Source organism: Rhinatrema bivittatum, chromosome 3 (genome assembly GCF_901001135.1).
Source record: "Rhinatrema bivittatum chromosome 3, aRhiBiv1.1, whole genome shotgun sequence".
Lineage (NCBI taxonomy): Eukaryota > Metazoa > Chordata > Amphibia > Gymnophiona > Rhinatrematidae > Rhinatrema > Rhinatrema bivittatum.
The window spans coordinates 140937720-140961903 of record NC_042617.1 but is presented as its reverse complement, the minus strand read 5'-3'; the positions used below and the strand labels follow the sequence as shown (position 1 = coordinate 140961903).

At 40.5% G+C, this 24184-nt stretch overlaps 1 protein-coding gene across 4 annotated transcripts in view; it reads right to left on the bottom strand.

Moving 5' to 3' along the window:
- RALGAPA2 (Ral GTPase activating protein catalytic alpha subunit 2) overlaps positions 1–24184 on the bottom strand; it is a 1327630-nt gene that overhangs the window by 889040 nt on the left and 414406 nt on the right. For all 4 annotated transcript variants that reach the window (XM_029593760.1, XM_029593759.1, XM_029593761.1 and 1 more), the window contains one exon: positions 2470–2616. In XM_029593760.1, the coding sequence (XP_029449620.1) occupies positions 2470–2616 (147 nt within the window). The remainder of the gene's footprint in view (positions 1–2469; positions 2617–24184) is intronic.

Sequence of the window (24184 nt, the reverse complement as noted above, 5' to 3'; positions counted from 1 at the left end):
ATGGGCTATCCAGCCTTGAGGCGAGTCGTCAGTAGGGAGCACCTGAGGTGGAGCAGTGTGGAAAAGAAGTCCCCTCTCCAAGTTGGAGGGGCCTTCCCACCAAGACAGAGACGCCCGCAGAGGTTCCGTGACTATGACGCAGGTCTCGAGATCCTGGGAGGCCTGTCGCTATTGTGACCACAAGGTCCACTGAGCCTTCCAAATGCATCTGTCGTGAGCACTAACCAATCTGGTGTTTCCACGGAAACTCTCTTCCTGAGATGATCTGCCTGTAACCACTACTACAATTGGATGCTCACCTCCAAAGACAAGTAAAGCCTCACCATATATTCCTATTTTTGCAGACTCCACCAGAAAAGAAATGAGTGCTAAAGAAGCTGCATGTGCGTCCTTGCCCACGGAAAAACCTTCAATGTGGTTGCAATCAAACCCAGGAACTGTAGATAAGACCACACTTTTGGGCGAATACTCCTCCTTAGGCTTTCAACCTGAGCAATCAACTTCTGAATAAGATATTCTGGCAGAAACACTCTGCCCTGCTTCATATCAAAGCAAACGCTGTCTGAGACAGTTGTAAGCTGTCAGATATTTCTAAGCTACTACTGGCCAAGTTCATCACCCACCCTAGATCTTGCCGTAAGGAGACCACATTGTGAGAAGCTAGGTGACTCTGTTCTACATTCTTGGCCCGAATCAACCAGTCATCCAAATACGGAAGAACCAGGATGCCGTCCTTGTGCAAGTACGCCACTACCACCACTACGAACTTAGAGAAGGTCCTGGGCACAGTGGGCAACCCAAAAGGCATATGAAAAAGATGATCTACTCAGCTGACAGCACCACAAGTCTCTAAACTTTGGTCTACTAGAAAGCCCCAACCTGATACGATTTGCAAGGTTTTCACAATGTATATGCATGAAAACTATCTACATACAAAAGAAGGCATACATGAAAATAGATCATGAAAATTCATTGTGAAAATCCTGAAAACATGATTGGATTGTGGTCCTTAAGAACGAAGTTTAGGGACCCCTATTTTTATTTTTATCAAGGGAGCCTAGCCAGTTCTCTTTTCTAGAAAGGGAACAAAGGTGCCAGGGATACCATCATGAACTTTTCATTTCCTTTCCCTGATTAAGCTGTGAACCCAAATGTTGCCAGAGAATGTGGTTCGTGCAGTTAGTGTAACTGTGTTAAAAAAAAAAAAGGATTGGAAAGTTCTTGGAAGAGTAGTCCATTACCTGCTATTAATAAAGTTGACTTAGAAAATAGCCACTGCTATTACTAGCAACGGTAACATGAAATAGACTTAGTTTTTGGTACTTGCCAGGTTCTTATGGCCTGGATTGGCCCCTGTTGGAAACGGGATGCTGGGCTTGATGGACCCTTGGTCTGACACAGTATAGCATGTTCTGATGTTTTTATGACTTTTGTATAAAAAAAGTAATGGTTACATAAACAATTTCATAGAAACATAGAAATGATGGCAGAAAAGGACCGATGGTCCATCCATTCTGCCCAGCAAGCTTCCCATGGTAGTATCTGCCGCATCATGCAGGTTACCCCTATGTATCAGTAAGTTTTACTTGGTGTACTTCACTTATCGACTTGGTCTTAGAAGCAGTCCTGTGCTTTTTTCTTAATGTCTGAGCATCAGTACCCCAGACATTAAAAAAGTCATGGGTTGTATTGGTTGTCCCTGAATCCAAATTTCTCTTTGCTTTCAGCCTTTCACTTTCAATTTTTATAAATTAGAATTTTTTTCCCATAGTTGCAAGAAAAGTACAAGTTAACTAGATAACGAATAGAAGCAATGAAAAAAAGTTGAATAAAAAATATCTATATTGCATTTTGATACCCTGATACCTAAAGCTCTAACCTAAAAATACTTTGATCATTTGATGAATGCAGATTACAATTCACACAAAGGCAAATCAGGAAAGATTTGGTATTATGAATATGCTGTTTTCAAGTATTGCTGTTAAAATATTTAGACCTGGCTGTATTAATTGAGGATATCATGAGAATACTACAAAATGGTTAATATCACCTAATTTCATATATATATAGAAATGGCCATTTGGCACTTTGAAAAGAGTACATGTGCTGTAGTTTGCAGTCCTTGATATTCTGAAGTGTATTGTTTATATTTTAATGTTGTACATTGCTTAGAGAGATTATCAGTAAACCAATTAACATATGCTCTTAAATAAACGTTATTGCAATTGCCCTCTCTCTATGGATAGTATTGTGATTAATAGTGTTGACCCTGTATATAAACATCAGACATTATTAAATATGCACACATTAGTCATGAAAAAATCTTAGTATCTTAGTTTCCAGTTGATTTTTCATTATCTATAAGAACTTGCAGAAAATAGAAAACAGAGGTATTCAAATACATTTACATACATATCAATTTCAAGAGAGTTAAACAATATCTCTTTTATAGAAAATTAACCAAGTTACCTTGGCAGAAATCGGAACATAGTTGCTCTGTAATATCGGAAGTGCTACTGCTCCGAGTATAAAGTTGCAGTAGTTGCTCCTGGTCAGGCAAAGGGCCACTGGACTCTGTTCCTACTACATTCTCTGGTTGCTGAGACTCATCAACTTCTGAAAGGATAAATGCAAAGCATTAGTTTTTAAGAAATATAAAATTGTTTAGCCAAACCATTCTTATAACCAAGCAATTCTATGAAAATGATTAAGCCATCATAGAAAAACCCCCAAGATACATGACATTTTAAACCATTATGATTCTTCTTTAGTTAATAAAGCACAGTCAAGCCACTTTAAGGGAAAAACATTTTTAGCAAGAAAAAAATCAAACTGCTTTGAACTGATTGACATTTATTCCCATTCGGCTTTCAGCTTTTGAACAAATATTTTTAAAGATTTTAAGGGAGAAAATTCTAAATAGTAATGTTGTGTTTTAAATCATCAACACTGGATAAGCATCATTTGACAAGAACAGTTCTATACTGCAGTTCCGGCATTATGTTCGTGTTCAGTTCCCCTTTCAATCTGAGCCACTGCCCAGGACTACCATTTTTATTTTTCAATTTTGTCAAGATTTCAGGGTTCTCATCAAAGTAGGGGCATCAAAACAAATATTTACTAAAGCTCCCACAAGTTAATAATGTTTTTGGGATCTTCTAATGAGAGGGGGAAATTGGGATAGAATGGGAAGGGTTTTGGGCATGCTTTGTTTCTACTGTAATTAATATGTATTAGGATTTTTTAGATGTATTTATGAGTTATTTTGTATTACAATGATCTGAATTATGGAATCCACTGAAAGCCACACTGAAGCTTTTTTGACTGGGTACAAAACTAAATAGAAATTAATGTAGGCTAGTGAAAAATAAGACAAGTTCAATGGAAAAATGAATATCATCTCATTTTAGGTAGAATAAAAAATACCATGAAATTCATCAATTCATTGGTGCCACAGACAGTTAGCACTTTTCTATCTTAATTCAGCTGTTTGTTTGGGGGAGGTGGATTTTTTTTTTTTTAGATACTTATTGATTTTGTTGGTAATCTAATAAAGCATGCAAATATTTTAGAGATGCATTTTAGCTTAGTCCATATCTAAGTTGATATATATGTTTGTACAACATTTTATCATGTTTTAATGTCTGTTTTATTGTATCTATGAATGTGAATCTTGGGAGCCGCTCTGGACAAGCCTTTCCGGGAAGTAGCGGCATGCAAACTTGCTTAAATAAATAAATATATAAATTGAATAAATAAAGGAACTGGATAATTTTAGTTGTGAAAGTAATATCACATTGTTTATTTTAAAAACAGAAAGCATATTGCATAGTTTTAAAAAGTAGAGTAAGAATATAAGTATTATACACATCAATCTGCCAAACAAAATAAGTCACAAAATAAAAAAAATAAAATAAAATAACTTAGAAAGCAAAAATGATAAGTACATTTAAAAAATGGAAAAGAAAAAAACAGGGAGAACATGTTTTTTCACAAACAGCAGAATGAATTAGCCAAGACGATGACCTGGGGAGATCCAAGATGGCGTATTAGCGAGGAGTCAGTGAGCGTTTTTATTACATCTGATTATTTTTCTTCTTTGAATGCCGCATTCGGCCCGAAAACAGAGAGCGAGAGAGCTCAAATGCTCTCTCCCTAAATCTTCCGAGTGGCCCGATGGACGCTCACGTCCAAAGAGGAGCTTCTGCACTAGCTCTGGGATTTGGCTTGCTTGAAGCGAGTCGGGGTGGAGGGGGAGTCGAGCCCGACCACCTCCTTGAGCTTTCGGCATCTCTGTCCCCAGAGGAGGATGTGCCTTTGTAAATCTGGCAGAGGCAAGAGTGCAGTCCCAGCAGCGAGACTGGGAACCGTTGGAGGATGTGGGCACCGACCACTCGAGTGCTGAGCCTGGGGAACTGCAGGAGGATATTCTCAGCATCGCAGAAGATCGATGTGGAAACAGGGGAGGTCGCTGGCAGTGTCACAGCATAGCAGGTTCGAGGTGACCGAACTGAGTCCCTAAAATTTCAACCAGTGGAACTGGTAAGACCTGGTATGTTCAGCCTAGAAGTTATCTGGGAAGCTATTCAGACTTTAAATACAAATATTATGGTGCAAATAAATCCTCTTTTTGAAAATGTTAAGAATATGGAGCCTCGACTAACAAATGTGGAGAAAGAATTCAGTGAGAATAAGAAAATGTTGGAAACTATTAAAACAAGATCTGAAAGTACTTCTGCTTTACAACAAGCATTAAGTAAGGAAAATCAGTTTTTCCAACTTAAACTTGAAAATATGGAGAATCAAATTAGAGGAAGAAATCTTCGATGTATCAATTTCCTAAATTACCGCATGTCTTTCCCAAAGATATGTGGAAAAGGTATTTAATGGAAATACTTAAGATCACTGAACAGACTCTTCCTTTAGTTTGAAGGGTATATTATAGTCCACTCTTTGGATAAGGATGATATGCAAATTCTTTCTCCAGTAGAAACCCCAAAGCTGGACATTTCTGCAATATTAGAAACATCTGAAGAAAATCTGGCTATACCAGCCACACTAATTGTTTCTTTCCTGCTTGAGTCGGACAGAGAATGGGTTTTAAAGAAGTACTTCAAACACCGTACGGAGCCCTTTTTAAACAATAGAGTGCAAATATTTCCTGATTTGGCCAGGTTCACACAGACGAGAAGGTGACAATTCCTTTTGATGAAACCTAGAGTTTTGGAACTAGGGGGTTTTTTCCTGCTTAAATTTCCTTGCAAATGTGTGGTCAAAATGCTAGGGGTTTCATATATTTTCTATCAACTCTCTCAACTGCCATCTTTTCTATCAAATAAATCAGGAATTTAGCCTTCCTCCTCACCTGTTTAATAGCTAAATACTTATGTTAGCAACCAGGCTGCAAAAAATAAATAAATAAATAAATAAATAAATAAATAAATAAAAATTTAAAAGCTACCTTATAAGCTAGTTTTTCCTCATTTAGAATTGTAGTATACTATTCCACTGAGGTGGTAATTATTTTGTGATTTAAAAAGAATTAGCCATGACTGTAGTAACTTCACCCAACAGCACTAAAAAGACCTATCTCCTAGAGCTCAGTAAACTTTACTGGCAGATGTGGAAGCTCTTGCATGCACATTGCCTCGTGAGAATTTTAGTTTTCTTCAGAACTTAAGCTTTTGCTAGGAAGTTGACTCTCCAAGGAGGTGGGCAAATAATAAGCATGATTAATTCATCCTGCTGTATATGGAGAACCCTGTTTACAAGTAAACAAACTTCCTTTCTTCATAAGAACATAAGAAATGCCATACTGGGTCAGACCAAGGGTCCATCAAGCCCTATAACCTGTGTGCAACTGTGGCCAACCAAGTCAGAAGTACCTGGAAAGTAGCCAAACATTAAATGAATAGATCCCAAGCTTCTAATCCTTATTGATTAATAGCAGATTATGAACTTCTGCTCTAGGAACATATCTAAACCTTTTTTAAACCCAGTTACACTGCAATAACCACATCCTTTGGCAATGAATTCCAGAGCTTAATTATACTGAGTGAAAAAGAATTTTCTCTGATTTGTTTTAAATGAGTTACTTAAACTTCATGGAGTACACCCCCTAGTTCTTGTATTATCCAAAAGAGTAAATAACCAATTCACATTTAACTGTTCAAGTCCTTTCATGATTTTGTAGACCTCTATCATATCCCAACCTCAGCCTTCTCTTCTCCAAGATGAACAGCCCTAACCTCTTTAGCCTTTCTTCATAGGGGAACCATTCTATCCCCTTTACATTTTGGTCACCCTTCTCTGTAATTTCTCTGGGGCAACTATATTGTTTTTGAGATGCTGCGACCAGAACTGCACACAGTATTCAAGATGTTGGCTCACCATGGAGTGATACAGTGCCATTATGACATCCACCACTTTATTCACCATTACTTTCCTAATAATTCCTATCATTGTTTGCTTTTTTATCCGCCACAGCACACTGAACAGACAATTGACAAGCAACGCTTAATTAGTCATGACGTGGGGAGTCTCAAGCTGAAAGTTACACAGTGGAGCAATTACAGAAGCAACCCAGGCCAACCAATAAAGAATGATTTAACAGGTGAACAGGTTGCTCAAAACTGCTTATCTGAAACTGTCAGCTCTTGCCATGTTTGCCAGACAGTAACGAGATGTGAATATGTGCACAGACATTCCTGAATGATCCTGAATTATCATCTGGACTGTCCTCTCAATTAATGGGATTGGCCCAACATCCCAGTTTAGCAGAAAAACAGGAAAGATCCTCTTGACTTTTCTGTTGCTATCAGAAGTAAATAGGTTGATTGTCAGTGCTCCCAGAAGGTAAAACATTGTCCACCATTCGCTAATCCAAGGACCACTCATGTAGTAGTAGAACTCTGCTGAGACACCATGCTGACGTTTAGAGCTCCAGTGAAGTAGTTTAATTGCAGGCGAGCTCTGTGATTGAGAGGTCCCACCCAGATCCAAACAAACTCCAAGACAGAGGGCAAATGAGCCTTATCCCCCTCGCATATGTAAAACATGACCACTTGATTGTCCATCTGGATCAAAATTCTCTTTCCTGCCAATAAATAAGAGAAAGCTTTCAGTGTGTAATGTAGGCAGGCAGCTTCATAAGTTGATCCAAAGGTGACACTCCAAAAAAGACCATGCTCCTAGAGGTCAAGTCATACTGGTATGAGCTCCCCACTCCTTGGTAAAGGCATCAGTGGACAGTCACTTATTGAGGCAGGATCCACAGATGGAGTCCCACACTCAGGACTGATGGTTCCAACTACCACTGCAGGGATGCTTTCATTTTGACCATGATTAATATAAGATGGGATAATGGTTGCTTTGGTGGTCCTACTGGCAACAGAGGTCCTATTGAAGACCTCATGTTCAATCAGGTTCTGAAAATTATATGCACTGCAGCTGCCATGTGACCAAAAAGAACCAAGACTGATTTTGTTGTAGTTTGTACTCACTCCTTACAGAGTTTATCCACACTTCTATAAACTGAATCCTCTGATCAGTGGATAGGCTCAACTTGGCAAAATTGATCAGGAATCTCAGGAACTGGAGGAGCCAAATTGTTTTCACAAGGGTCTCCAGAATCCCTGAGTAGGACCTGTCACTAGATAATCATCTAGGTAGGGAAAATGCAGTCAATAAAAATGTACTCTTATCACTACAAGGCCCTGAGAGTCCTTACGAAGTGCCATTAACAGGCTAAAGGGGAGTGCTTGGTACTAGTAATGTACCTCCTCCATCACAAATCTGAAGAACTTCTTGCAAGATGGATGAATGGGGATATGCACATAAGCACCCTTGAAATCCAAGGTGCACAACCAATTCCCCAGTTGAATGAATAGGAGGATTATGTAGAGAGAGTTCATCTTGAATTTCTTCCAAATCATCAGTTTGTTTATTCTTCATAAATCCATAACAGATCTCACCCTCCCCCCACATAACCACCATCTTTCCCCATCTCCAATCCCCCTCTCCCATTTTCTTGAGGGTGAGGAAATATCAGAAGAATCTGACCATGCTTTTGGAACGGTACCAGTTCTATTACTTCTACTGAAAGAACAACTCTACTTCCATTCAAAAATCAGGCAGATCAAAAGGGTCTGAACTGAAGGCTCAAAACCAATGGATCATAAGGAGGCACAAGATATGTAAGGAATAGCTACATTCAACAATTTTTATGACCCACCAGTCCCATGGTGATCTTTAGCCACGCAGAAAAAAGGTCTGGACCCTTCCCCAAACAGAAGAGGGCAGGGAGTGTGGCTTGGAATCTATCAAAAACCGGGCCGAGGTTTCATCTGTGGTTGCTGTGGAAATTTCCTTAGACATCTTTCCAATTGATGTCTCCTGACAGGGAGCTGTTACTGCTGCAGAATAGAAATAGCCCTATTGTGCTAATAAGAATGGAAGGGGCATTTCTGAAAGAAAGCTTGTTTGTAAGAGAAGTACTAATGCCTGCAGGGCAGAAGATGGTCACCTGCTCCAACAGACAAGAATTGATTAATAACTTTATGCTCCTTAATTTGAGCCACAGTATTCTTAACTTTGTTTCCAAATAAACTGTCTCCCATACAGGGGACATCTACCATACGATCAAGTACATCTTCACACAGACTGCTAATCCATACCCAAGCCAGTCTTCAAACACCTAGATTAGGTGAGTAGATTAAATGTTTCTCACATTGTCCCACATCTTCCATTGCCTTATAAACCTCAGTCGGCTCGAGGTCTAGCACCTCCATTAAAAGTTCACGTTTTTTTATATACTCATGCAGGTACAATACCATGTACAACTGGTACATCACAATTTGAGCACACAAATATAATTTTGGAAGACTTTCTTACCAAAGATATCCAGAAGCTTTGGGTCTATTCCCAGAGGCATATTGGAGTATTCCCAGATTTTCTTGATCCATTTGACTCCACCACTACAGAGTATTAAGGAAACTGGACTACACTAAAATCAGAGGGTATGCTGCACTCTGTACTTCAAGTTAAGCTTTCAGACTATCAGAATACAATAAGTTGGAGTTTACCACATCCTTGAATGGAGATTCTGGAGCAACATGTCAATGGAATCCATGTCTAGTCCATTTGAGGCCGTAGGAACTGAAAGTCTTTGTCCTCAGATGCACATCTTTCTTAACACTAATATCAAATACATTTGCCAATTTATCCAGAAACTCAAAATAGCAGAAATCTTCTGGGGTGAAGGCAGGGAGGAAGAATGCTGCGATAAGTCAGGTAAATGATTTGACAGAATTCCCATTGAACACTCCTCTACCCCTGAATAAGGAGGAACACTGATACATGACCCAGATGATAAAGATGGTGACTGAGGTGGAGACATCTGTTGCCCTGGAGGAGACATGCCCAGAAAGGAAGCTGACCAAGCTGTAGCTCCTTCCTCATCCTCCAACTCTGGTGGGATGCCTTGGCTACTATTAGAAATTTTGCCAGACTGCTGGGGCTTAAAGCCTAGATGGTAATTCTTATGGTGGGCTGCATACTGGCGCAGCAGAGCTGGTTAGAACTCCTCTCTGCGTGAACACTTCACCCATCTTGGTCAGTAGATGCTCCAAAGCCCTCTCCTATCTTCAGGAATCAAGGAGGTAAAGTAATTCTTCACCAAATCTGTAAGCTGGTCCACAGACTAAGGTACTCTCTGGGCAGGAGTTTGAGGAAAGATATCCTCTTTATCAATCCACATGGGTACCCCCCTTACTTTGCTGAAAAAGGGCAGAAGTACCAAGGAGAGATCAGTTTCTGGCTCTGAGGCGCTACACGCTGGTTGGACTGGATTCCATGCTTAGACCTACACTGTAGCCTTCTGCACTGAAGGGTCTTATTCTAGCACCTACCTATCCAGCACCACAGTTCTTTCATGGATAAAGCTGGTGCCTATGCCATTACTAGTACCTTGAATCTCCACACCACCAACATCTTAGAGCAGATGCTCTGCATCAATGATGCCTAAAAGGAATAGGGACCAAGTGGAAAAGAGAGAACGGCACCATGGAGACATTTCATAACATAAATGAAGACGGTACTTGTGCCAATGTGGCAACATCTTTCCTTCACACCAGCATCAAGCCCACAGCCACAAAATTCCATCTGTGCAGTAGATTCAGTCACCAATTGGGCCCACCCTGGACATGGGCCCTGCTTAGGTGCAATCTTTCACGCTTCTTCCATCATGCACTTTTGTGCCTTACTCGATCCCAGCCCTGAGGCAAATCCAGTAGATGGTGCCACGAGGGTGATGAACCTCGACCCAGCTCAGCATGGTGGAAGCCCGAGAATGTCCTACTCCAGGAAGAATGACGCCAATGCCCGAACTCCTGGCACTTACCCTAAGCACTTTTCTGAGGTCCCGCATCTTCCAGGCTCTTGGCTGCTGAATCCTAGGAAGCATTTGATCACAACTGTAGTAGTTAGCCATATCATAGTCAGTGCCCAGACATTTGGAGCAGATCTCATGGGACTCCATAATAGACATCTAGTGTCCATAGATGCAAGCCTCAAAGCTGCTGATGGAGGCCTTCTTTTTTGGGATTTCCTTGGACATTGGTAAAGCTTCTAACTGCTTTTATTTTTTTTGGTATTAGCATTTACAATTATTGTTGAGGGGCTGCTAAACTATCGAGGCAAAACAGAGACTGCAACAAGGCACAATAAAAGTTTTAATGCAATCAAAATTGTAAGAGTCACATTTGTGCAGAAGCTTGGCCAAAAACAGATCGAAGCAATGAGCATGCAGGAATTTCCACTCATGGTCAGTAAAGTTTTCTGAACTCAGAGATGGGCCCATTCATCGGATGACATCACCACATATCATAGCTAATTCAGCCTTGCTTGTCGACAGAGAAAACTCCCACTCTCAAGGAACGTAAACAGATCTGGTTTACAGTATACCTACAATTAATATTTATGACAATCATATATGAGCGCTCTAGCTTAGATTACAAAACACCAGGAGCTATTGAGCCAGTCAAATTGTTCAACTGGCTGCCTCTAAGTCAAGTACAGTGCATATAGTACAATGGCAGCTGGACTCCTGTATTTTTCCCCGATAGTATGTTTATAAAATGTTTTAAAACAATATCATTCACAAATATAAAATGAATAGGAGCCTTATAATAAAGTACTCCTGGGAGATTTCTGCATTGTGTAGATTTTCCTCACAGAATTAGGCATGGGCACCAGAAAGCATCAGCAATGGTAATAGAGGCTTGTGCAGGCAGAAAAAAAAAAAAGAAGAAGAACTAGCATTTGTCAGTTAGAAGCAAGAAAGGAGCAGCAATGGGCTGGACAACGGAGATTGGAAGAGTTGGTGGAGTCAGAGTTAGTTAGCTCACACAGGCTGAAGCGATGAGCCTGCAAAACTGGCTTTGGCCTATGTGGACCAAACAAAGGTGGGAACAGTGGGGGGTCTAGTGGAGCCTAAACGTGAGTTATACCGTGAACTTGGGGTAAGGTAGGCAAGAGCTGGGAGACACAGATAGAAATAAAGCTATAGGGTTTTGCTGGGGTGAGGAAAGAACTAGGAGAGCAGAGAGAGAGAGCACTAGAAAGGGGTTCAAGCTTTGCGGGTGCAGAGAGAAAAAGCTGAAGGTGAGTGTAAGGGGTGTAGGAGAAAGATAAGAGGCATTTTAGTCTGGAGGGGCTGAGGGAGAGAAGCTGGTGAGAGAAGGGATGAAAAAGATCAAGCATAGGGAAGGGATTAAAAAATAAGGGGGAGAGAGCTGGGGAGGCTCATTGAACCTGTGGGAAGATGAGAGCAAATTAGAAGGGCCTGTTGGATTTACAGTCTAAAATAACCCTAGTAGCTTAATAGCAGCTGTCAGAGGACCCTGTATTTATTCCTTATCTCTATAGAGCAACTGCTTGTGGCTAACATTTAGAAATAAAAGTAATTCTACTTAAAAGAAAAAATTTAATCTTAACGGATTTTATTGAAAGAAAAATTAAACAAGCTATATGGCAATGGCAAGTTGCTCTCTCTTTCTGTTCTATCTGCACACATTAGACCAGGGCTAATATATTTCTAGTTTCTAATTAAAAGATTATAAAACCAAAAAATACATTATTCCTTGATGACAAGCTTCCTTTCATCATATCCTTATTTTTGTTATCATACAGCTGGTCCAATCAAAGACCTAGTCAAAGGTCTGCACCCAATCACTTATTGCCCCATATACCTATTTTATTTATTTAAAAGTTTTTTATATACCGCAAAATGGTACAATAGTCTGACCGTCTAAGCGGTTTACAGCTGCTTTCTTGTAATAGATAGTCTCCATGGATAGTAGGACAAACTAGCCACACAAGTGAGTGACGTCACTACATAGTGCTAACGTAGAACTTGCTCTCTCAGAACTCACAAAGACTGAAATGTGAGTATGCATGGTTGTTACCACACTGCTGTTGCCATTCAAGCCCCAAGAGTCGATTACCTAGCTAAGCTTCAACTTTTCAAGAAGAAGGGGAAGCATTGCGTGGCTGATTTGTTCTACTGTCTACAGAGAACACTTGTTAAAGGTAGCAACTAAGCTTTCTCTGTGGTCAAGCAGGATTAATCCAGCCACACAAGTGGAAACTCACAATCTAAAAGTTGCAAAGCAATATGAATGCTTGATGAATACAGGAAACTGCAACCAGGAAAAAAAGAGGAAGGAGGGAAAGGCGAAGCTCTTATTTAAGTAGATTTTTTAAAACATTTTGGCCAAAACTATCATGACAGGAGTCCTCCTGCAAGACAGTAGTATTTGATAAAAGTATGTATAGAAGACCAAGTAGCCACTTTACAGATATTTTAGATTCAAGCCAAACAGAAATGAGCTACCAATGTTGAAGTTGCCTTACCTAACGATCTTCAACTTTTGGTTGAAAGATGCTTTCCTGCAAGTAACAATTCGAAATACAGTTTGAAAGCCATGCAGATAAGGTTTTCTTAACTGGTAAACCTCTTTTAGCTGTATTATAAGAAATAAATAGATGAGAAGATTTTCTGAAGGCTTTTGATCTCTCCAAATAAAATAGCAAAGTTCTTCTGCAGTCTAAAGTATGAAGAGTTTATTCAGCTTTATAAGACTCAGGTTTTGGAATGTTGGTAGAACAATGGACTGATTTAAATAAAATTGAGATACTAGTACTACTTTTCATAAAAAGGTAGGTTGAATTTTCAAGACTACCTTGTTTTTAACAATTTAAGTGTAAAATGTCTGAACTATTAGAGCATGGAATTCATTCATTCTACATGCTAAAGTCACTGCTGTTAGGAATTAACTTTCCAAAACAGACATTTGAGATCTGTTGCAACCGTCGCTGCCCGTCTCCACTCCACCCTCCTTACCTATTTGGCGACTCCCTCCTGGGTTGATGGAAGTTTGGCTGCCGTGGCATCATCTTGCTGACCTCCTCCGGCGTTCCCGGACCAGCTAGACGCTGCCTTCCGCCATGTTCTCCTGAGGCCTAAGGGCGTGCGCGGCGCCGACTCAAGTACCAGCAGTGGCGCGAACCTCAGGGGCGTCCCCCTGAGATGACATCATCTTCGGATATTTAAAGGTCTTTCATTTCGCTAACTAATCGAGTTAGCAAAGGGTTTCCTACCTGGCTGCCTCCAGGTATCACTGCAGATGGGATTCGCTCTCCGCAAACCTTGCTACTCTGCCTCCTCGGACTTTACCAGGGGTACCCACTCCTTGGGGGCCTCGCTCTCTCTTTTACTTTTTAGGTCGCAGTCTGGAACCGGTACTCGCTCCTCGAGGGCCCATGTTCCCGGACCTGCTACTGAATATAACTTCTGCCAGGAAGTCACCGCTGCCTACAACACCAGTGAGTTACTATCTCTCTCTCAGAGCTTTCCCTGAAACCAGGTACTTGCTCCTCGAGGGCCTACTTCATTCCAGCTCCTGGGCTATTCTAAGAGACTGCAGTGTGAGTGTTACCATCAAGGTTCTGTTCCTGAACTCTGCATACTCTGCCTACTCACTATCTCAGTTTCTCTACAGCTCAGCCTTCCTGGGATCTCTGTTCCTGTGCCTGAGGGACTACAGCCCAGCCGGGCTATTCCAGCTCACTACTGCCAACTCTGGTGGTTCTCAAAAACTGTTTAATAAAAGAACTATGTGTGTGTCTGTCTCCCAACTCTGAGCCTGACCGGTGGTCCCTCTCGGGATCTTCCCCCAAGGTCATCTGCCACCAGCCCAAGGATCCACCCACAACTATCACAAATAATAACAAGATCTACAGTTGCTAGAAGTTCAAAGGGGAAATTCATTAAAGTAGAGAGATCTATATTGAGGTCCAATGAGTAGGAGGGCCTCTAACTGGAGGATACAGATAATAGATACCTTTGATGAACCTTACTACTAGCAACTGGGTGGCCTTCCAAATGATTATGGTATGCAGCAATAGCACTTAAATGTACTCTGATGGAGTGATTTCATGCCTGCCTCGGAGGCTACACTAAGGGTGTAGTTTTTAATAGAACTCATCACTAAAGGATAAGTTACAATTATAGAATGAGTCAGACTCAAAGCTGCTATAGAATTGACCTGGACATGATGTTGTACACATTCATTTAACAACTAACATTGATTAAAAACTATGTTACCAAACCTTATGGCACCTGTGTAAACTGATTTTAACAGCATTACTTTTATGTGCCTTACTGTAAACCGTTGTGACGGTACCCACCTTAACGACGGTATAGAAAAAGATTTAAATAAATAAATAAATGAAGTTGAACAACTAAACGGATTTGTGCTGTAATTAGTATACCAAACAATCTTTTCCATTTAAAGTTAGAAGAACTTCTAGTGAATGGCTTTCTTGCTACCCATAGAAGTTCTTTTATCTCAGATGAATATGACAATGCCTGCACTATTCTGTTTTCAATATCCAAGCAATTGGGGCCAGTGATTGCAGATTAGGATGAAGAAGCAAACTGTCCTAAATCAACAATGGAGAAATTACTACATACCTGATAATTTCCTTTTCTTTGGTGAGGACAGGTTAATGCACACCAGTGGGTTATGCACCTTTACCAGCAGACAGAGACGGAGCAAAGCTGACGTCACAGTATATATATCCCCCTGCACAGACATCAGCCCTCCAGTATTCTCTGCAACTAAACTAAAGAATAGAGGATTATAACCATTAAGACAATCATTCAATCAGTTAACAGAAAAAAACATTGAGGTCAGAGAAGGATGTAATATTACTAATCTAGGGACAGGGTCCGACACTTACCAGTAATCCCCGGACATGCAGCCACTCAGAAGAATAATAGCACCACCATCCAGCAGGCAAGGGCAGAAAGGTAGATTAACCTGTCCTCAGTAAAGAAAAGGAAATTAGAAGGTAAGTAGTAATTTCTCCTCTCTTAGCATTCAGTCAGGTTAATCCACCCCAGTAAGATATACCAAAGCTACTCCCAAACAGGACGGTAGGCTGCCCACAGTCCAATCAACAACGCTTGCAAAAAAGGCTGCACCCTCCCCAGCTTGCACATCCAGATGATAATGCCTGGAAGTTTTGTAAGAAAATACCATGTCACAACTCAGCAAATCTCGATGGGAGACAGCCATGTAATTTCCGCCCATGACACTGCCTGAACCCTAGTGGAATAAGAGCTAACCTGACTAGGCACAGGCTACTCAGCATTCACATATACAGCTGTGGATCGTCGACTGACGCGGAAAAGAACTTTGCAGATGAGTAGGGGGAAACCCTCGAAGCCATCCCAGTCTCTTAACCATAATATAAAGGAAAAAGGTATTCAAGGAAACAAGCAACTCCAGAGTGCTCTAACACAATGGCCTCAACCGATGCCATTTTGGATCCACAAAAATCACCTCCAGAACCCACTGGTCTGACGTGATCTTGATCCACCTCCAATAAAGAGACAGGCAACACCCCCCCCCCCCCCATCTCCTATTCCTGGGAATGAGTCAGCACAGTCTTATTGAGGGGTTCGTGAAGGGCACCACCACTCAAGCCCACGCCCTACCTAGGCTGCCTGGGACAAAAAATGGGAACCTACCCTAAGCTTGAGCCCTATGAGAAGTTGCTCCTCTGTAGGGTTGAATACGTTTGAAAACCCCATGAATGACATATCATGCCAAACAAGCGTGGCACCTGCCTTTAATTCTCTGGTAACCGAAGAACCTGGGACTCACCCCACTTATTGGCCATTTTTTTTTGTCAGTCCCAAACCAGAGCTATCATTAAAAGGCCATTTCGTAAGATTATGCTTTGCATTGTCTCGGCAGCAATTCGTCAGCCATAGCCAATGCTCAACCCTACTTAGCTTCCAAGATCAGACGAGATTGGGTTCATCCAGGGTGGGGAGGCCATACAACACTGCCATGAAATTAAAACCAGATTCATTGACTTTCTGAGAGAGAGCAAGCAAGAGTTATCTACCAGGGAGCAGCAAGATGCCATCTGCAATTCATTGCTATTGCCTCGAGGTCTGCTTAAGAATAGCCTCAATTCTCCTATCCTGCGCCTCCTTCAAGCCGTTCCTACTTCCACAGGGATAGTTGCCCGCTTGGTGACAGTACACACCAGTGCATCCACTTTCAGAAAGCACAAATGCGCTCTCTCTCTCTCTGCTGGATCGAGGTGGGTACAGCGCTAGCAAGGCTTGTTCCCCTATAAAATTAGCTTCCACGGTGCTCCATTCACGATCAATCAATTCTAGAATAGCATCCATAATGCTTTCGTAAGGATTCTAAATGGGATTGTTTGGCTTCGGCACCCAGCACCCCCAGCATCTTTAGTGCCTGGGCGATCCAAACTGGCAACTTGTCTCTATGCTAAAAACAACATAAGAACATGCCATACTGGTTCAGATCAAGGGTCAATCAAGCCCAGCATACTGTTTCCAACAGTGGTCAATCCAGGCCATAAGAACCTGGCAAGTACCCAAAACCTAAGTCTATTCCATGCTACTGTTGCTAGTAATAGCAGTGGCTATTTTCTAAGTCAACTTAACTAATAGCAGGTATTGGACTTCTTCTCCAAGAACTTATCCAATCCTTAAACACAGCTATACTAACTGCACTAACCACAACATTGTGCTAGACAGCTCCAACCAGGGAAGAGTAAAGGCCGCCTTCACCATCCGTGTCACCTGGTTCTCTATCAGCGTGACCCGCAGCAGGTGAAGCCGTACTCAGACTCTTACCTTCAGCACCAGGTGTACAAGGAGATACAGTTTACGATTCTGAACTCTTAGGCCTACAACGTCAACGACTGAGCAAAACCTGCGAGCGGGGCCTAGCCAAACAGCCGCTCAACCTGCCAATCTATTTTGCAGCAGACTTGCATGTAGAAAAGCACGTGAACATCGCCACTACCCATACCAAAACCACGGGGCATCGGTCCTGTGCCTACTGAGAAGCCTTTCCCCACTGATTCAGTTAGGGGAGCCCCAAAACAAGGCAAAACCTCTGACAGGTCTCCCCCTCTGGTACCATTCCTGCATCATGCTGGGAAGGGCGGGCTCAGCAAAAGCAACCTGAGGTAACTCTCCCTGAGCCTCCAAGCAGCACTGACAAGTTGAGAGGGAGGGGGATGCTAAGCTGAGATGCCTGAATATAGCAAGCAGCACAAATCAAAATACCCATTAGCTGCATGCTCCCAAAGCGTCTGATCACTGTGCGCCCAGCTGCGTGCCCACAAAGCGAGCATGGACAGGGCGCCCAAAAACAGAGCTTGTCTAATAAGCATCCAAAATATAGACACATAACATGTGGTCCAGGTAGGCACCCACATGAGTGCACACCCAGGTGCGCAAGCGCGAATAGATGTTAGAGACTGTTTTTGGCGCAGACTTCTGCGCAGAAAAGCACACGACCACCACCACATCCTACCATGCGGCATCTAAGCAAAGCATGAGAATGGAGTCTTGGAGGCTGCTCAACCCACCAAGCTACCACGACTTCCCAAGCTCCTCAGAGGCGGGAATGGACATGGGAATGGATGTTGGATTGGTGCACCGAGGCTCAGAGACCAGAAGGGAATAGAAATTTTTTTTTTTTACTCCTTGCCTGACCTCAGTCCATCCCAGCCTAGTATAGAATTGGTCACTGGCTGCGGGGGAAGAGGGCAAAGGCCTTCACCACCATGCTCGGCTTCCTGCACCTGCTAGCCTTTCAGCTGTTTTCTCTTAACAGCTAAATCCACGCTGAAAAACCAGCTACCGGACCAAGGCATGCGTCTGAGGGAGGGATCTGCAGATTTCACTTCAGGAAAACTCAACTGAGGAATGGATCATAAAGAATCACCATAGGAGAGTAGGGTGAATTTCCTTATTCTTTTCTCCTTTCTTTTTTTTTTTTTGTTGTTGTTGTTAAAGCAATCCCCAGTAAGGAGATGCACATCCACCATCTGCTGGAAACAGAGAGTACTGGTGGGCTGTCTGTGCAGGGGTGTATATATTGTGATGTTAGCTTTGAGGAGGAATAGCCTAGTGGTTAGAGCAATGGGCTACAAACCAGAAGACCAGGGTTTGAGTCCTGCTGTCATTCCTTGTGACCTTGGGCAAGTCACTTTACCCTCCATTGCCTCAGGTATAAAACTTAGATTGTAAACCCTCTGGGGATAGGGAAATACCTACAGTACATGAATGTAATTCATGTGATATCTCAGATTGAATGTCAGTATATAAAAAATAATAAATTAAATATAAAGCTTGTCTTTTAAGCAGCCCTGTGGTGGCTCAGGGAAAATAGCAGGGATCTCTGTGTTATAAAGCTGCAGGTTCGACTCCTGCTTTCATCCAGGAGGAAGGAAATCAAAAAGCAGGCACTAGTAGACTTCACCACAGGGGGATTAGCTCAAGTGGTAGAGCACTCGCTTTGCATGCGAGAGGCAGTGGGATCGATGCCTGCATTCTCCATGTTTTAACAGATAAGTATGAGAAAAAAAAAGTGTGAAACTTGCTGGGCAGACTGGATGGGCCGTTTGGTCTTCTTCTGCCGTCATTTCTATGTTTCTATGTTTGCTCCATCTCCATTTGCTGGTAGAGGTGCATAACAGACTGGTGTGGCTTAACCTGTGAATGCTAAGAAAGTTGAAAATATTTGGAAACATATGGTGGAGCTATAGCCAACCTTTGAAGCTATGGAAACCAAAATCTGTCATAGCCAAAATGAGGCAATAAGGATCATCTTTCCTTTGTCTTTCCTTAATTTTAAAATAGTCTTTGATACAAGAGGAATAGGTGGAACAGCATAAAGATGCTTGTTCCATTGAATGCGAAATGCATCCGGAGCTAGAACATTCAAAGCTTGTCATTTTGAGCAGTATAGTGAAAGATTATGGTTGGAAGGATCCGGAAAGAGGAGTTCCCCAACTCAGGAAGAGACAGTGTACTGTGCTGTGGGGAAGAGACCACTCATGAAGTTGACAAAGACAGCTTAAAGAATTTGCCAGAATATTGGATTTTCCTGGCAGATATTACAGTGAGATGTATTTTTCTTATAAAAGCCCAATTCCATACTTTGCATGCTTCCTTGCAGTTTTGCAGATCCCTTACCCTCCTTGTCGGTTTATGAAGTACATAGACATTTGGTTGTCTGTACAGATCTGCACTACTGACCATTAGCCATTTCTGGAATACCAGGAGAGCTTTGAATATGGCTCTCAATTCTAAAAGATGTATGTGATTCTGCATGCTCGAATGGAACAATTGTGATATATCATATTCAGATGGCTAACTGCTACAGTTCTGATAAGCATATAATATTGAGATGGGCTCCCAAGGCTTGTGTAGATGCATCCGTGATTAGTATGTATTGTGACTATCAAAGATCTAAAGTTTAGCCTCATCAAAGATTCAAAAGTTAGGTCCACCAAACTAAGGAACGAATTAACAATTTGGTCATATGTATTCTGAAAGATATTGCTTGAATATGTTGGTTCCAGCAAAGTCTCAAATACCCCTAGGTTTGCCCCCAGGTGAAATATGCACGGAAAGTTGCTGTCATATGAACATTTTATTTATTTATTTATTATTAACTTTTATATATTCTCATGAAAGTCCTGTCAGAAACTGACGACTGATTGGACAATTGGAGAACTATACGAATGAGACTATCCATCCTTTGCGCCACTAAAAAACCTTGCCCTTTTCCGATCCAAGGAAACTCCTATGATTTCCACGTGTGTTGGAATTAGATGGGACTTTTATAATGAAACATGATGAATGCAAGGTATGTATTATGTAGGAGGTGGCTTGATGAGCCTCTCACAATAATCTGCTGGATATTAGCCAATACTCTGGATATGGAAAAACTTGAACATTTTTCTTTCTGGTATGTGCTGCTACAACGAAAAACATTTCAGGAACACTCTGGATGCTAAGAGGCTGAAGGGTACAACACTATACTGGTGATTCCCATTTATTATGAAACACAGATACTTGCTGTGGTTGATGTGAACTGGAATACACATATAGGCATCTTTTAAATCTAGGGTTGTCAAGCAGTCTCCCATATGCAGATGAGATATAACTGTGCCTAATGAATTCATCTTGTACTTCTCTTTTATGAGAAAACCTGTTCAAATTTCTTAGGTTGAGGATTGGACAAAGGCCTCCTGATTTTTTGGGATCAGAAAGTACTTGAAATAGAATCCTTTTCCCTTTTCTAGGAGTTGTACTTACTCTGTTACATTTGCTGTCAATAACAAAGTGATTTCTTTGTTTTAGTAAGAACAGTTTTTTCTAAGGACATTGCTTGAACTTGCAATATACAGATAGATGGAAGCTCCTGAAACTTAGGCAATACCCCTTCTGAACAATTTGCAGAACCTATTTGTCCATGGAAATGAAAAACCATTGACTTTAAAAATATTACAATCTTCCTATTACATGAAGCATTTGCAAAGGAAAATTGCTGGAATAATGGCAAGAGTCAAAAATGAGAAAGACTTTCGTACAGATTGTTGGCCAGATCTCTACTGAGACCATTCCCTTGAACAAGTTCTTGGTTGCTGCAGCTGCTGTGGTCTTTATGTAACATGAGTATTTATTTATTTACAAGTTTTTTATACCGTCATTCGGTAGGTTCCATCATAACGGTTTACAGCATTTGTATAAGAATAGCTAATCACAGTTCACTTCCTTTTATAATACATTACATACATAAGAGTGCTCATAAAGCATAAAAGTAATCAAAATTAAATATACGTAAAATATAAAAAAAAACAAACATTTAAATTGAAATAAAATATTAATAGTTGTACATAAATTATAGGACCATGTAATAGGTTCTGCATAAAATGTAATAACCGTTAAAACTTTTCAATGATACTTCTTTAGCAGTAGTAATATTGTTTTCTATAGAACTGATATTGACATTTTTCCTGGAAGTTTGCTCCATAGTAACCACTATTAGCATTTTCAAAATTGTGCAATGCTCTTTAATCATATCTACTGTTTCCTTAAATTTTTCTCCAAATATTCTCTTATGCAGACAGCATCTACTAAATAGTCATATACAAACTTCCCACAGGCCTGCAATTTTTCAGCCATACTAGTCTTCTTAAACTATACAGGGTTGGTGGAAGCACTAGATGGACACCTGGGGATGGCATGAGAATGACATCTCCTCCTTCCTGACCACAGTAGGGCCCAGAAGAGGGAGTGCTGTAGTGGGCCTGCACACAGAAACGAGGAAATGCCATCTCTGTTATGCGTGAGAGCAAGAGCAAATTGCAACATTAGCTGGTGTGACGGTGAGGAGCAGGAGGTAAAAATCTCATAATAAAAACTTTTAAAAATATATTTGAAGCAGAAAATCTGTGAGGGAGTCAGGACTGTTAGAAGATCTAGGCATTAAAGGGGCACTTAGGAAAGACAAGACCACAGTGGAAAGACTAAATTAATTCTTTGCTTCGGTGTTTATTGAAGTGTATGTGGGGAAGAAACTTATGCTGGAAACGGTATTGAATGGTGATGATTCGGAAGAACTGAAATAAATCTCTGAGAACCTGGATGATGTAATATAGTAGATTGATAAAATAAAGACTAGCAAATCACCTAGACCAGATGGTTTACATCAGAGTTCTGAAAATTCAAAAATGAAGCTGCAGATCTATAACTAGTAATTTGTAACCTATCATTAAAATTGTCTGTTGTACCTGAAGATTGGTGACACATTGGCCAGCCTTCAATCTTTAAAAAGGACTCCAAAGGTGATCTGGTAAACTAGACACTGGTGAACCTGACTTCAGTGTCAGGAAAAATGGTAGAAACTATTCAAAAGAATAAAATGACAGAATTTATAGAAAGGCAAGTTTTGGTGGGACACAGCCAATATGGATTTGGAGTTTCAGAAGATGTTTAACAAAGTCCTCCTGACAGACTTCTGAGAAAAATAAAAAGTCATGTGATACAAGGCAATGTCCTGTTGTGGATTGCAAACTGGTTAAAATATAGATAATGTTTGCTTCTTGGATAAAAAGGAAGTGTGTTTTGCTAGAGAGAGTTTCCATGATGAGGAGTTGTAGAATACCTCTGTGCCAGTGTGTGATAGATGATTACTCAGATTTTCACCAAAGGCGCAGCACAACGACGGCTGCTAAAAGAAAAACTTTATTGATCCAAAGTTTGTGTTGCACATTCCCAAAAAGGATGCTTTTTTTTTGGGGGGGGGGGGGGGTTTTTAAATGTTTCAATCACGATCTCCTTGATGTCTGTTCTTGCCAATTCTTGAAAATGAGAATAAACATTAAACATCAGGGGAGAAAGGTAAATAGTGGATTGGCTCAGGGATCTGTACTCTGACCAATGCTTTTTAACATATTTATAAATGATCTGGAAAAGGGTATGACAAGTGATCAAATTTGCAAACAAAATTATTCCGAGTTGTTAAATCATAAGCAGTCTGAGAAATTGCAGGAGGAGCTTGTGAAAATAGGCATCCAAATGGTAAATGAAATTTAATTTAGACAAGTTCACATATGGGGAAAAATAATCCACACTGTAATTACACAATGTTAGGTTCCGTATTAGGAGTTACTACCCAGGAAAAAGATCTAGGCATCATAGTAGATAATACATTAACATCATCAGCTCGGTGTGCTGTGGTAGTCAAAAAAACAAACAGAATGTTAGGAATTGTTAAAAAGGAATGGAAAATAAAGTGGTATATCAATCTCTGATTTGCAAAAAAAACGCATACAATGCCCGGTTATCAAAAATTCTGAAATAAACTACTATAATTACCAAAAACCTATACAAAAAAAATTCAAAAAATAATTCCAAGAGTAATCCAAAAAAGTAATTAAAGGAAGGGTTGCTAATTTCATATATTGCTTATATAACTACTGCCACCAACCAAGGTTAACAAGTTTATATATTGTTTTTATAATCATCAACTAACCAACCTCCTTCCATCCTACATCTTTTATTTAAATATTTTCTTATCCAAAAAAAACATCTTAAATTTTTGAAAAATTTAAAAAACCCTCTAAATTTTTTCAAAGTTAATATTAGTATATCCCAGTGCTGCAATACTTGAAACTTTTGAAGTAGTACAAAATGTACTTTCATCCAAACACAAACTGACCTTCAAATTAAATATTTATGATCCTCCCAACGGGGCCTTGTTTCAAACTAAGACCTTCATCAGGGGATGTTACTTATCTTTTTAAATAAGTTGGGCATAGCTTCTTCAAGATGCCAATATGGGTGACTAACTCCGAAAGTGAGATGGTCTTCTTCCAGTGCCATCGTCCTTGAATCTGGTAGAAGACGATCTCACCTTCAGAGATAGTCCCCGTATTGACATTTTGAAGAAGCTTTGCCCAACTCAAGAGTGATCCCATGAAAATGGAATAAAAGAAAAAGCAACTGGATACACTAAGAAAAATAGATGCTGCTATGTTTGATTCATAACAGTTTGTTCTGCCGGGCAAAACTTCTGCTTGATGACAGTTCAAAAGAAAATCGAATATTAAAAGGTATCAAATTGAAGAAGAAAAGAAGAAAATTTGATTTTTAATTTTAATTAAAAATTTAAAAAAAGGTATTTTGATCAGTGAATACAACAACTGGATTTGATTCAGTGCTTCATGCTTTCAACCAGTACTGAGGTCTTTTCCCCTCAAAACAAAT